Source organism: Schistocerca piceifrons, chromosome 8, assembly GCF_021461385.2.
Source record: "Schistocerca piceifrons isolate TAMUIC-IGC-003096 chromosome 8, iqSchPice1.1, whole genome shotgun sequence".
Taxonomy (NCBI): domain Eukaryota; kingdom Metazoa; phylum Arthropoda; class Insecta; order Orthoptera; family Acrididae; genus Schistocerca; species Schistocerca piceifrons.
This window is the reverse complement of record NC_060145.1, coordinates 140,727,756-140,740,903: the sequence shown is the minus strand read 5'-3', so window position 1 is coordinate 140,740,903 and position 13,148 is coordinate 140,727,756. Positions and strand designations below refer to the sequence as shown.

General features: G+C 38.4%; 1 protein-coding gene across 1 annotated transcript in view; it reads left to right on the top strand.

The window, feature by feature from the left end:
* Positions 1–359: 359 nt before the first annotated feature.
* Positions 360–13,148, top strand: part of LOC124711168 (cap-specific mRNA (nucleoside-2'-O-)-methyltransferase 1) — a 284,326-nt gene continuing 271,537 nt past the window's right edge. Inside the window, exons 1-3 of the mRNA XM_047241092.1 lie at positions 360–520; positions 604–861; positions 9,705–9,853. Of these exons, the coding sequence (XP_047097048.1) occupies positions 490–520; positions 604–861; positions 9,705–9,853 (438 nt within the window). The 5' untranslated portion in view covers positions 360–489. The remainder of the gene's footprint in view (positions 521–603; positions 862–9,704; positions 9,854–13,148) is intronic.

Genomic DNA, 13,148 nt, shown 5'->3' with positions numbered 1-13,148 from the left:
GCAGACGATGTGTAAAGTAAATATGAAATGTACGCAAAACTACGAAATGTGCTGTTAAATTGTTGCAATCTTAACTGGACGCGAACTCCATTCCGGGGTCAACTAACAGGAGAATAAAATGGTGTAGTACATCGTGCGCTCCAGGTTAAACGGTGGTTAGCATATTCCTCGATTATCTGCCCTGATTTAAACCCTAATTGTTCAACTGGCCCACACTTAGCTGTCACCTACTACCTATACAACCGGCTAAGAGAAAACAGACTCTTAGTATAGACTGGCGCCAGTGTTACAAGATGTGGAGACCTTACATGACTGAGAGTCACAGATTACAGTCCTTTCTCACAACAATCATCGTTGATTCAAAGTGTTTATGTTGTCCATGTATCAGATGTTTTGAGTGTGGGAGTGCGGAGTGAAATGTGTGCGAATGATTCTGATTTACGAAGAATTTATGTTTAACATCTGTTGATCGTGACGAAAGTGCAGAACATGGATGCATTTCCTATCTCTACTTTGAGTGGTATTTGATACTTGAAACGTGGTGGTATCTAAAAGTGTGCCATAGAACTTTTCTTCTTGTTCATTGTATGTCTGTTGTTGCAGGTTCGAGTGACGACGACAGCTCAGATGAAGAACAGAATGATTCCCAGAAACGACGCCGTTCCACCGTTAGTACTGAGGGACGCAGTGTTGAATCTCAAGGCGCTCAAAGCTCAGACGATTCAGAGTCGCCGCTGAAGCGGCGTCGGTCAGATGATAGTGGCGGTTACGATAGCATACACCGAAGTTCCGATGAAGACTCACAGAAATTTAGGAAAAGACCCAGACTTAGTAGTGGTGGTCTGGGTTTTTCTTCTCAAGGTACGGCATAGTTCACATTATTATTATTCCTTGTGAAGTTCCCCATTTAGTAACCATATGACCGTTCCTGCCAATTAAAATGTTAGATTATGCCTCCATACATATTGTTGAATTTGCAAACGTTGGTAACGTTACTTTGAAACCAAATTTTGTTGATATTGTGGTCTTCAGTCCAGAGACTGGTTTGATGGAGCTCTCCATGCTACTCTATCCCGTGCAAACTACTTCATCTCCAAGTAACTACTGCAACCTTCATCCTTTTGAATCTGCTTAGTGTATTCATCTCTTGGTCTCCATCTACAATTTTTACCCTCCACGCTTCCCTCCAATACTAAATTAGTGATCCCTTGATGCCTCAGAACGTGTCCTACCAATTGATCCCCTTGTTTAGTTAGGTTGTGCTACACATTCCGCTTCTCCCCAATTCTATTCAGTACTTCCTCATTAGCTATGTGATCTACCCATCTAATCTTCAGCAGTCTTTGTAGCACCACATTTCAAAATCTTGTATTCTCTTCTTGACTAAACTGTTCATTGTACATGTTTCACTCCCATACATGGCTACACTCCATACAAATACTTTCAGAAACAATTTCCTGACACTTAAATCAATACTCGATGTTAACAAATTGCTCTTCTTCAGAAAGGCTTTCTTGCCATTTCCAGTCTACATTTTATATCCTCTCTACCATCACCAGTTATTTTGCTCCTCAAACAGCAAAACGCATCCATTACTTTAAGTTTCTCATTTCCTAATCTATCTCTCTCAGCTTCACTTGATTTAATTTGAATACATTCCATTATCCTCGTTTTGCTTTAGTTGATGTTCATCTTATATCCTCCTTTCAAGACACTGTCCCTTCTGTTCAACTGCTTTTCCAGGTCTTTTGCTGTCTCTGACAGAATTACAATGTCAATGGCAAACCTTGAAGTTTTTATTTCTTGTCCATGGACTTTAATTCCTACTCCAAATTTTTCTTTTCTTTTTTTCCCTTCACTGCTTGCTTAATATACAGATCGAACAACATCAGGGATATTTTGCCATCCTGTCTTTCTCCCTTCTCAACAACTGGTTCCCTTTCATGCCCCTTGACTCTTATAACTGCCATCTGGGTTCTGTACAGGTTAGAAACAGCCTTTCGCTCCCTGCCAGCTTCAGAATTTGAAAGAGAGTATTCCAGTCAACGTTGTCAAAAGCTTTCTCTAAGTCTGCAAATGCTAGAAATGTGGGTTTACCTTTCCTTAATCTATTGTCTAAGATAAGTTGTAGGGTCAGTGTTGCCACGTGTGTTCCAGGCTGATCTTCCCCGAGGTCGGCTTCTTCTGCCAATTTTTCCATTCATTGGTAAAGAATTCATGTTAGTATTTTGCAACTTTGACTTATTAAACTGACAGTCGGCAATTTTCACACCTGTCAACACCTGCTTTCTTTGGGATTGGAATTATTATAGGACTATTCTTCTTGGAGTCTGAGTCTAATTCGCCTGCCTCATACATCTTGCTCACCAGATGGAAGAGTTTTTTGTCATGGCTGGCTCTCCCACAGCTATTAGTAGTTCTAATGGAATGTTACATTATCATATCTCCCATTTCATCTCCATCTATGTCCTCTTCCAGCTCCATAATATTGTCCTCAGGTACATCGCCCTAGTATAGACATCTGTAGGCCTATACTCCTTCCACCTTTCTGCTTTCCCTTCTTTGCTTAGGACTGGTTTTCCATTGGACCTCTTGATGTATTTGTACATTTTCTCCCTTCATCAGTTAACTGCAATATCTCCTCTGTTACCCAAGGATTTCTATTAGCCCTCATCTTTTTACCTACTTGATCTTCCATTGCCTTCACTATTCCACCTCTCAAAGCTACCTATTCTTCTTTTACTGTATTTCTTTCCCCTGTATTTGTCAGTCATTCCCTAATGCTCTCTCTGAAACACTCTACAGCCTCTCGTTCTTTCAGTTTATCCAAGTCCCATCTCCTTAAATTTGCAGTTTCTTCAGTTTTAATCTACAGTTCATAACCAATAAATTGTAGTCAGAGTTCACATCTGCCCCTGGAAATGTTTTACAATTTAAAACCTGGTTCCTAAATCTCCGTCTTACTATTATATAGGCCTAATCTATCTGAAATCTTCCAGTGTCTCCAGGCCTCTTCCACATATACAACTTTCTTTCATGATTCTACCAAGCATTAGCTGTGATTAAGTTATGCTCTACACAGGGGTCGACAGAAGCGTCCGATCCAACGCGTCGGCTTTGACCCGTGGCGTAAGGGTGTTGTCGTGTGTGACGTCATGACGGCACGGAGTTTGGTTTGAGTGTGGCTGTCTCCAGTTCCGTTTTATCTTATTTTATTTACTTTTCTGGTCTATTCGTTCTATCTTGTGAGATTTTTTTTTTGTTTTTAATTTAAAAACACTTATTACTTATTTTAATTATGTTTCCTCGAATTTCTGTTTTAGTTTATTATATTTATCTTTCTGATCTGTTCGTTCTATCCCGTGAGATTTTTTTTTTTTAAAAAAAAAGACAAAAAACACTAATCAGCTACTGAAGCATCTTTATCTTCTTTGGGTTGCAGGGGTTACGACCCCTGGGGAGGTGGGTGGGTATTCATGCATGGCTGTCTTCACTTACACGTTGTAGCTACGCAAGGCGTCTAAATTTGTTTATATTTAGTTTGCCCCCCACCCAAAACACCCCATTTCCCGCGCTTGTCCTGTTAGTGTCATTAGGCTTCTTGTGGAAAGTGTGTGTGTTTGTTTTTGTTTCCGCCATATTCGTGACGTCATGGGTCAAAGCAGACGGGTGGGATCGGACGCTTCCGTATTTCCCTACACAGAATTCTATCTGGCGGCTTCCTCTTTCATTCCTTATCCCCAGTCCATATTCACCTATTGCTTGGCCTTCTCTTCCTTTCCCTACTTTCAAATTCCAGTACCCCATGACTATTATATTTTCGTCTCCCTTAACTGTCTGAATAATTTCTTTTGTCACATCATACATTAATTCAATTTCTTCCATCATCTGTGGAGCTAGTTGGCATATAAACTTGTACTACTGTGGTAGGCGTGGGCTTCGTGTCATATCTTGGCTGCAATAATGCTTTCACTAGGCCTATGCTGTTTGTAGTGGCTTATCTGTGTATCTATTTTTTTTTTTTTTTTTTTTTTTTTTTTGTTCATTATTAAGCCTACTCCTGCATACCTCTGTATGATTTTGTATTTATAACCTTGTATTCACTTGGCCTGAAGTCTTGTTCCTCTTGCCACCAAACTTCACTAATTCCCACTATATCTAACTGTAACGTAGCTGTTTCCCTTTTTAGATTTTCTGACCTACCTGCCAATTAAGGGATCTGACGTTCCACATTCTGATCCGCAGAGCACCAGTCTTCTTTCTCCTGATAACGATGTCCTCGTGAGTAGTCCCTGCCCAGAGATTCGAGTGGGGGGACTATTTTACTTCTGTAGTATTTTACCCAAGTGGATGCCATCATTTAACCATACAGTAAAGCTGCATGCCCTCAGCTGTAGTTTTCCTTGCTTTCAGCTGTTCGTAGTGTCAGCAGACCAGGGCTGTTTTGGTTAATGTTACAAGGCCATCATCCAGACTGTTGCTGCTGCAACTACTGAAAAGGCTGCTGCTCCTCTTCAGGAACCACATATTTGTCTGGCCTCTCAAACAGATACCGCTCTGTTTTGGTTGCAACTACAGTATGGCTATCTGTATCGCTCAGGCACACAGGCCGTAACAAATTATTTCAACAATACCCTGGAAGTCTCATCAGTAATATTAGTGTGAGAACAGGAGTAACTGGTTTGTAAATTATCAGTGTTTAATCCGTGAATGCCAATGTGTTTAAGGCATATTACTGAAAACCTTTTAAATACAGTCATCACATTTACCAAAATTAAACTTATCATGTGATTTCATGCAGTCTACAGTATTTGTTTATCTTATTTCAGAAATCTAGTTATACAAATTCGCAGGCAGAAATATTATCCACTTGTCCAGATGCGAAGGAATAATGTAGTTGAACACGTGTTTAATTTCTGTCAAGTTCCTCCATTCACAACTTGTATCTCTCATCTTCACTGTTTTTCTTCCGCTTTTTACTAGCTCAGTTCTATCAATGCTCTTTGGTTTGGTTGTGTATCTAGTCTGAATTTCTTCATCTCACTTTTTTAATGGGTTTCTCCTGTTCCTTTTTGTCTTTTATCCTCAACAACATGGACTCTCATTTGGGAGGACAGTTCAAATCTGCATATGACCATTCTGATTTAGATTTTCTGTGATTTTCTTAAATCACTTCAGGCAAATACCAGGATGTTTCTTTTGAAAGGGCACAGTCGATTTCCTTCCCAGTCCTTGAACCATTCCAAGCTTGTACTCCATATCGAATGAACTCAGTGTTGACGAGACATCTTATCTAAATCGTCCTTCCTTCCTCAGTAAGCTATGTGACACAGTGGTAAGACACTGGACTCACATTCGAGGAGACAGCAGTTCAAATCCTCATCTGGCCATCCAGCTTCAGATTTTCTATGATTTCCCTAAACCACTATAGTCAAAGGTGGGGATGTCTCAATTTGAAAAGAACAGTGCCAGTTTTCATCCTCATCCTTCCCTTGTTTGTGCTTGTTCGTTGTTTACAGTCACTGTGTCATTCGCAAGATGTGAAATGCTAATTTCCCTCTCCTTCCTTATCTTCTCCCACTGTTCGTGACACCTATCTCTCCCTTCCCATTGCACTTGCTCATACTTCCCTTTAGATTTCTGTCCTCCACCCTAGGGAAATACTAAACCTGGCTGTATCACTCTTCTGTGTTGGGCAGCTTCCTAAATCACTTGCTTAAATCAGATGTGCATAAAATATATATCATAATAAGAAATAAAGGTAGCCTCATGTAGTCATATCTGTTGACTTCACCAAATCACAACCAAAGTGCCATCTTTTCATAGACTTTGTCTACAGTACAGATCAATATATCACCACAACAAAAATTTCATATTCACTTTTGTTGACTTCACTAACACTTGACCAGACTGTCATCTCCCAACCTAATTGAGATGTTGGGATATTTTACCAGTTAATCTGCTGCCACAACTTCAGTTGAAAGGGGGGGCACACATGTTAACATTCCACCAAGATCTGTCTGTGCCACATATCAAAGGCTTATCAAAGCACGTGGGGCTCGGTCTAGGTGGACTTGTATTTACCTAACTGCTCGTGGGACTGAGATGGGCCCCTCAAAATCTTCTTCTCCTCCTCCCAGCAGAATGGGAGGCCTCGTGTGATGAGCCCTCCCGATTCTGAAGTTCTTAAGGACACTAAGATATTTAGTAACAGAATGCATACTGCAGGTGAGAATGTATTTTTGATAGTTAAAAGAAGCAAGGCACCTTTCAAAAAGTCTCCCCTTTTTACATTCAAAAGTGTTTAGAGGCCGTCACAGGGACATTAAAATCAGTTAAACGGTTACGCAGTGGGACACTGTTTGTTGAAACTACTTATTACCACCAGGCAGCGAACCTGCAGAAAGTGAAATGCCTTGGGAAATATGCCACGGACAGTGAGCTCCACACAATGTTGAATTGTTGTGACATGACAGGATCTGCTGGACATTCCCAAAGAAGAACAGAAAATTAAGTGGGCCAAGAAGGAATAGTTGATGGACAGAATATCATGAAAAGGGTGGATAGTAATGCTGTCAAATCCGACTCATTCATACTGGTTTTTAGCAGCACTAAACTTCCAGAGCATGTTAAGACAGGTTTCCTTCGCCTAAGCTTGAGACCTTACGTACCCAACCCAGTGCGCTGTTTCAAATGCCAGTGCTTTGTGCATATTACTTTTAGGGATATGGGAGAAGCCACTTGTGGCAAATGTGGTAAGGCAGCCTATGAAGGAGTCATGTTTTCATCAGCTTTGCAGTGTGTAAATTGCTCTCAGGATCACCCTGTTTGGAGTTAAGACTGCAGCATATATCTTGAAGAACCGAAGATACGAGATCTTAAGACTCACCCATATGGTGAGACCAGAAAGACTGATAAAGCCATGCTGCCCGCAATGTTTGCTATCTTCTTTGCTTTGGTTCTCAAACACCCAGGGCAGAAAGCCGATGCTGCTGCAGAAACGGAGGTCATTGGTGTCATCACTATCTCCTGAGTTTGTCACTGCACTTGTGCCGCAGCAGTTTCAATGCCTGTACCTCCCCCACTTTCAGTGAATTGTTGTATAAATTTGAGCTTCCAGTGTCGTCATTTCATGTTGGAGGAATGATATGTTGCTTGGCTTCTCAGAATTTGAACTGAAAATTTTTCCCAATGCGGGTTCGGTGTCATCATGGTGCTTCGTGCCGACAAAATGAAAGCATGACAAAATACCCAGCCTTTTGCAGAATATTTCTTATCTCATCTATTAATCTTATGTGGTTAAGGTTCCATATTGAGTGCCAGTACACAGTAAATTTATTTATTTATTCATCCAGGGATCATCTTACAATAATGTAGGATTTGTCATTATTAGACAATGAAAATAAATAACTCAATAACAAATATACATACACACAGAATATATAAGCATGCTTTTGTGAACATAGAACAAGAGGTCAACTGTGACCTTCCTAATGAAACCATCATGGCATTTGCATGAAATGTTGTAGGAGAACCTGACTCAGGATTGCCAGACAGAGAAAACTCTATCTTCCTGAATATTAGGTCAACATCTCAACAACTGCACTACATTATTTGGTAGGGCCCCATTGTATAATGTTGTTAGGTTTATATAAAATTCTCTCCAGGTACTTAATATTATAAACATAGTTTTGCTCTTCATCGCTGCACACACCTAGGACATCTGCTTGTGGCTCCTGAACCATGGACATGCTGTTGTGTCCCTTGCGCTAATTGCAGTCTGTTCTGGAAACTGTCTCCAGACCTGTAAATGTATCACTATGCCCCATTACATGTCTTCATGCCCATCTTCAATCCAAATTGAAAAACTGATTCAGCATCCCCCCATGATGTACTAGATATTGAACTCACGAGAATGACAGGACATTACTGTCATGCACTATATATCGTGGTACATGATTTTCTTGTAAAAGCATTGTAAAGGGACAAGGTGTTTTAGTTACCTCATTTAATTATGAAGCACTCCTCTGAGTCCTCTCAATAATCATTAATTGTGTAGTATGCTTTACTTATGAAGAATGTTGCTGTAGCTGCCATTTTAAACAAATGTAGTTTACTTATATTTTTCGTCTCCTTCTGCAATTTATTACACAGTTTTATTCCCTGATAGAAAATGGTGTTTTGAGATTTTTTTCCGTGGTAAATGTGGGTTCAGACTGGTTATTGTTTCTGATTATGTATAGAACTGTTAGTTAAATGCGCAATATTATTTTCCAATATTATGAAAAGGATGGATTGCTGCTTACCGCATAGCGGAGATGCAGAGCTGTAGATAGGCACAACAAAAGGACTGTCAAACGAGTAAGCTTTTGGCCAGAAAGGCCTTCATCGCTATTAGACAACATAAGCATACTCTCACGCAAATGCAACTCACAAGCACATGATCACAGTCTCTGGCTGTGAGGTCACACTGCGAGCAGCAGTGCATGGTGGGAGAAGCAGTCTAGCTGGTGTGGCTGGGACTCAGCATCTCTGCTATATAGTGAGTAGCAATCGATACTTTTCACAATATTGTCATCCCATCCTGAATTTTCCATTGTTTAATAATATTTACCCTGATATTCACAAGAGATCGGTCAATATACTCACTAGCTCCAGTAAGGATACCCAGTTTTACAAACAGTACTTTACAATAAGTGCAGCCAGTACTTCTAGCTATTATTCTTATAGCCCTTTTCTGCAATTTAAAAATTGTGTCCCTGTTTTGTGCCTTTGAGTGCCACAGAAGACTCCTACAGCTAAGAAGTGAGTATATGCAGTAGTGGTAGTAGTAGTAGGAGGAGGAGGAGAAGTTATCACAAGAAAATGAAGGCTCTGTAAGTTGCACCCTTTTTCTACTGTATCTCAAATGGGTATCCACCTTTCGTACTTTTAGTTTTATATGATTACTCCACTTACAATTGTCACCCTTTCTGGTGATTGATCACCTATGCTGCAATGAAACAATATGTGCTTCCATCTATTGAAGTACAATATATTACATTTGTTAATATTAACTGATCAGTTGCCAGTACCTGCACGGCGTGTTATCCTCTGCGGGTCATCATAGTTTCATTACAGTTTTCTGACATTGCAACTTCTCTGTATACTACAGAGGGACTCTCACAATCTAAAAATACCTACCATTTAAATCCTATAAAGCATTCATGGAGTAGACCTGAAGCAACATTCACATATGATTTCTGCCTCATTAGGGATGACAGACAGAGTTATATGTGCCAGGAATTCTTCCATTCACCCATTTGGACCTTGTTCACTAGATGACAGCATGGAAATATTTTCCAGGAGTCAAAGAACATAATATCAACTTGAGTGCTACTTTATTCTGCCTCACATATCTGGTTGAACAAAGTTCACAGTTCTCATGTCAATGATGCATTCAAATTCATTGTTAATTCCTACAGAGGAAATTTTCTGTCGAAAAGTTTATATTATGTGAGCATTATTGTCATAAAGGGAAAAAAACCACAAGCTTTAGTTTCTGGACTGTTATTACTGGAATTACTTCTTATTTTTTAACTCACTTATATTGATTTCATTGTTTTAATTTTTTGTGTGATATTAACTGTCTATTTTAAGCAGTTGTAAAGTGAGCATTAATGATACCCGTGAGCATCAATACTGTATTAAGAAAAGTGTTTCAGGTCTGTCTGATAATGAGTATTCAGATCAGAGCCCAACAGCAGATCGACTGCAGTATCAGTTTGGAGGTGAAGACAGAAGTGTTGCATCAAAAATTGTTAAGGAGGCAAAACCAGCAGCATTCATGGACACCAAGATTAAGAAAATGATGGTGCGTATTATTTTTGCATTGAAATGTATGCATGAGAGGGGTGGGGGATTTTTCTTTTTTTTTTAACTACTTGATGTTTGGTAAATATATTTTGTAGGCATATTTAATACCATGTAACTGCAAACAGCTTCCAAAATCTACTGTTTCTCATCATCAAAAAAGTAAGTGATAATCAGTATTATGATTTTAAGCTCTATTGGATCAATTTGTGTGTGCTGTATAAACTTGTTTGTCTTGATATTCCCCAGTGCCTATAAGTTATGGGAATAGTTTTTGCTGTCTTTATCATAAATAAGTGAGGAAGAGGTGTGTTACAGTTCTGTATTCCTGTGCATTATGTCCATTGTGTTGTATAAATTTCCGTTTCTTATCTGTTACCCAGCTAAATGGGTCTAAAGAAGGCTATGTTAAGACTTGATGACTTGGTGCATCCTAATTTTTTCTCAACTAGCATTTACTTCCCAATTCAAATAGACAAATTTGTGATGCTTATGTCATCTCCAATGAGTGAAAATAAATATTGGATGGCATATGCACATTGTATATGTAGGTTCTATTGTGTTCCTCATTTTTTGTGTGTGCAGTATACAAAAGAGGCAGCTATTTCAGATTCTGTACTAATAATTCATTTTGATAGATCTCTGGTTTTCTCAGTGTGATTGATTAATGGTGTGATTTCGGATTTTTAGCCAAGTTGTTTTTTTTTTTTTTTTAACAACATTTTGACAATTGAATTGGTCCAGTCATCATCTTCAGGTGCTGTAAGCTATGTAGTGCTTTAACTCTAGTCATTCTGGACCATACAGTCCGGTTGGAGCCCAAGCAACAAGGGTACATACAACACAGCTCATGGCACTTGCAGCAAATGACTATGTTGTTCAAAATATTGTGCATAAAAATGGAATTTGCAACTCAGATTAACTCCCAAAAGTGCATGTTAATTTGTTTTTTCAATGGTTTAGTGACTGCAATAGACAGAAATGAAAATGAATGTTGACCAAATTTGAGGCAAGAGGAAAATGCTAACTTAATAGCTACAGGAATTCAACGTCTGGGGTTTAGCTGATACTTGCAGATTAAAGAAATTTGATTCAAACTTTAACTTACAAAATTTTAAAATTCATTAGGAGAAAGGGATGGATAGATAACATAAACTGTAGGATGCACAGGTACTGGGGAGAGTGAAAAATCACTCAAAATCCTGCATGAGGATAAATATAAATTGTAGAAGAATATACAGAGCTGACAATTCACCAACAGCTGAGATTCAAACTCCACAGTAGTGCTGACAATAAAGTGCATCAAATTGCCGAGTGATCAGAGGATACTAATAGATATGCTAACATTAATTTTATAGAAATTGCACCTTTGCTATCAATGGCTTTTCCTTCAAATTTTTTTTTGACTCTGTGCCTGTCCTAATTCAGGATTCCAAGTAGCATTTTGTTCCCTCCAATACTATTTCATCTTACTGTTTCCTCCAATTTCAGTATTTTCCTTCTTCTGACAAAAGAAGTCTTAAGAGTTAACATTATAATGTTTTTTCTTTATTGCTCTTTTAGCTGTAGTGCAGTTATTCATGTTCAGTTAGCTGGCAAAGAAAAACCTATGGTTTCAATGGTACCCTAATCGAGGCCATGATCAACAACCTACCCTATCCCCAAAGTCTATGTGTTGCATCCTCTTAAAGGCTTTTACATATGCTGTGTTATATATTTTGGCCTGTTGATTATCTTTGTGTTGTCTTGACAAATTCCATATCATCGTGAGATGTTCCTTGGCTTAATAGAGATAAATCTATACTAATAATAAATCTGTAAGATTGCCATGTCTGTCTGTGTTTACTTGGAACACACTTCTCCAAAACTGCTAGATGAATTTTCATTGGATTTGAGCTTAGCATGGAGCACTATATAAGCTTCATTTCATCAAAATCAGATCAGAGGAAGAAAGATATCATAATTGAAAATTTTATCCATGCTGATATTATAAATACGAAAGTAACTCCGTTTGTTATGTTTTCGTGACTGATCCGATAAACTGATTTTGATGAAATTTGGTATGAAGGTTGCTTGACCCTGAGGCAGAACATCGTCTGGTTTAGAAAGTGTATAGTAAAGATACTTATTGATTTGAAGAATATTATGCAAATTGGGAAACAATATATACTCTTGGAAAAAGCTATTTACTCTTCAACTTTTGATCTTTATCATATGTGTGAGAATGTTTTTATAGTTGGATATAATTGTTTGATGAGATTCAAAGTAATGTACACAGGACTTACACGATCTTCATTGTGTGTAATCTGTACTTCCACATTACTTGTAGCATAATGTGCATGTTTTATAATGTATAGCTATGTCAGTAGCACGTTGCATAGATGCACACTACTGCCCGTGCCCTTCTGTACATACTGCTCAGCAGAAACACCGCCTATGTTGACACACCATGCATTGGGACAGCTTTGGAGGGGGAGAGCAGGGTGCATATTACAAGCTATGCTTACCCAAACGGGCAGAATGTAAAGGCAGCTGATATTGCACATACAGTAGCTTTCTTACAATCACTTATCATAACAAAACCAGCTTGAAAGAAGTTCTTGTAGCAATGCATAAGCATAAAATAATTAATAAATGTCTTCAATATCTAGGGACAGGAAAATGTGGTGTAAACAAAAACGTGAAATTGGTAATTTTTAGCGACATAACCTGAAGTAGTTGTTTATTAAAAAAGGCATTAAATTTAGCATTTTACCCCTTCCCATGCGAAAATTTTGCATATCTAAAGGCAACAGCTTTTTAAAATTAGTAACTCTTTTACTGATTGTTGAAATTTGATTTTAACTTTACTTCTCAATGCTGAGAACTGCATGTAATCTTAAAATGACACTTCATTTTCCACATAAAGATCTATGGTTCTATGTAGATCTGACTTCAAACAAAAACCCCCTACTTACAGCAAACTGCATTCCAGAAGTTTTAGTTGCTTACCTGATGTTTCTGGACACTTTTGCACAACCTGTCATACAAAAGATGATGTTCTTTTGTGAGGTAATTGATGTGGTGGATCAATTAACTACAATTTTCACAGTAAGCAAATATAAATATAAAAAACACCAAATATGGTGCTGCACTTTAGCAAATAAGTAAATTATTATGGTGTGTAGTATCTTTCAGCCTAACCTACTACTATGCAACTGATTACGTTGCACCATGAACTTCGCTCACAAAATAGTAACAGTAATATTTTATAAACATTGAAATAAACATTCTCAGTGTCATATTTTACCAGCAGA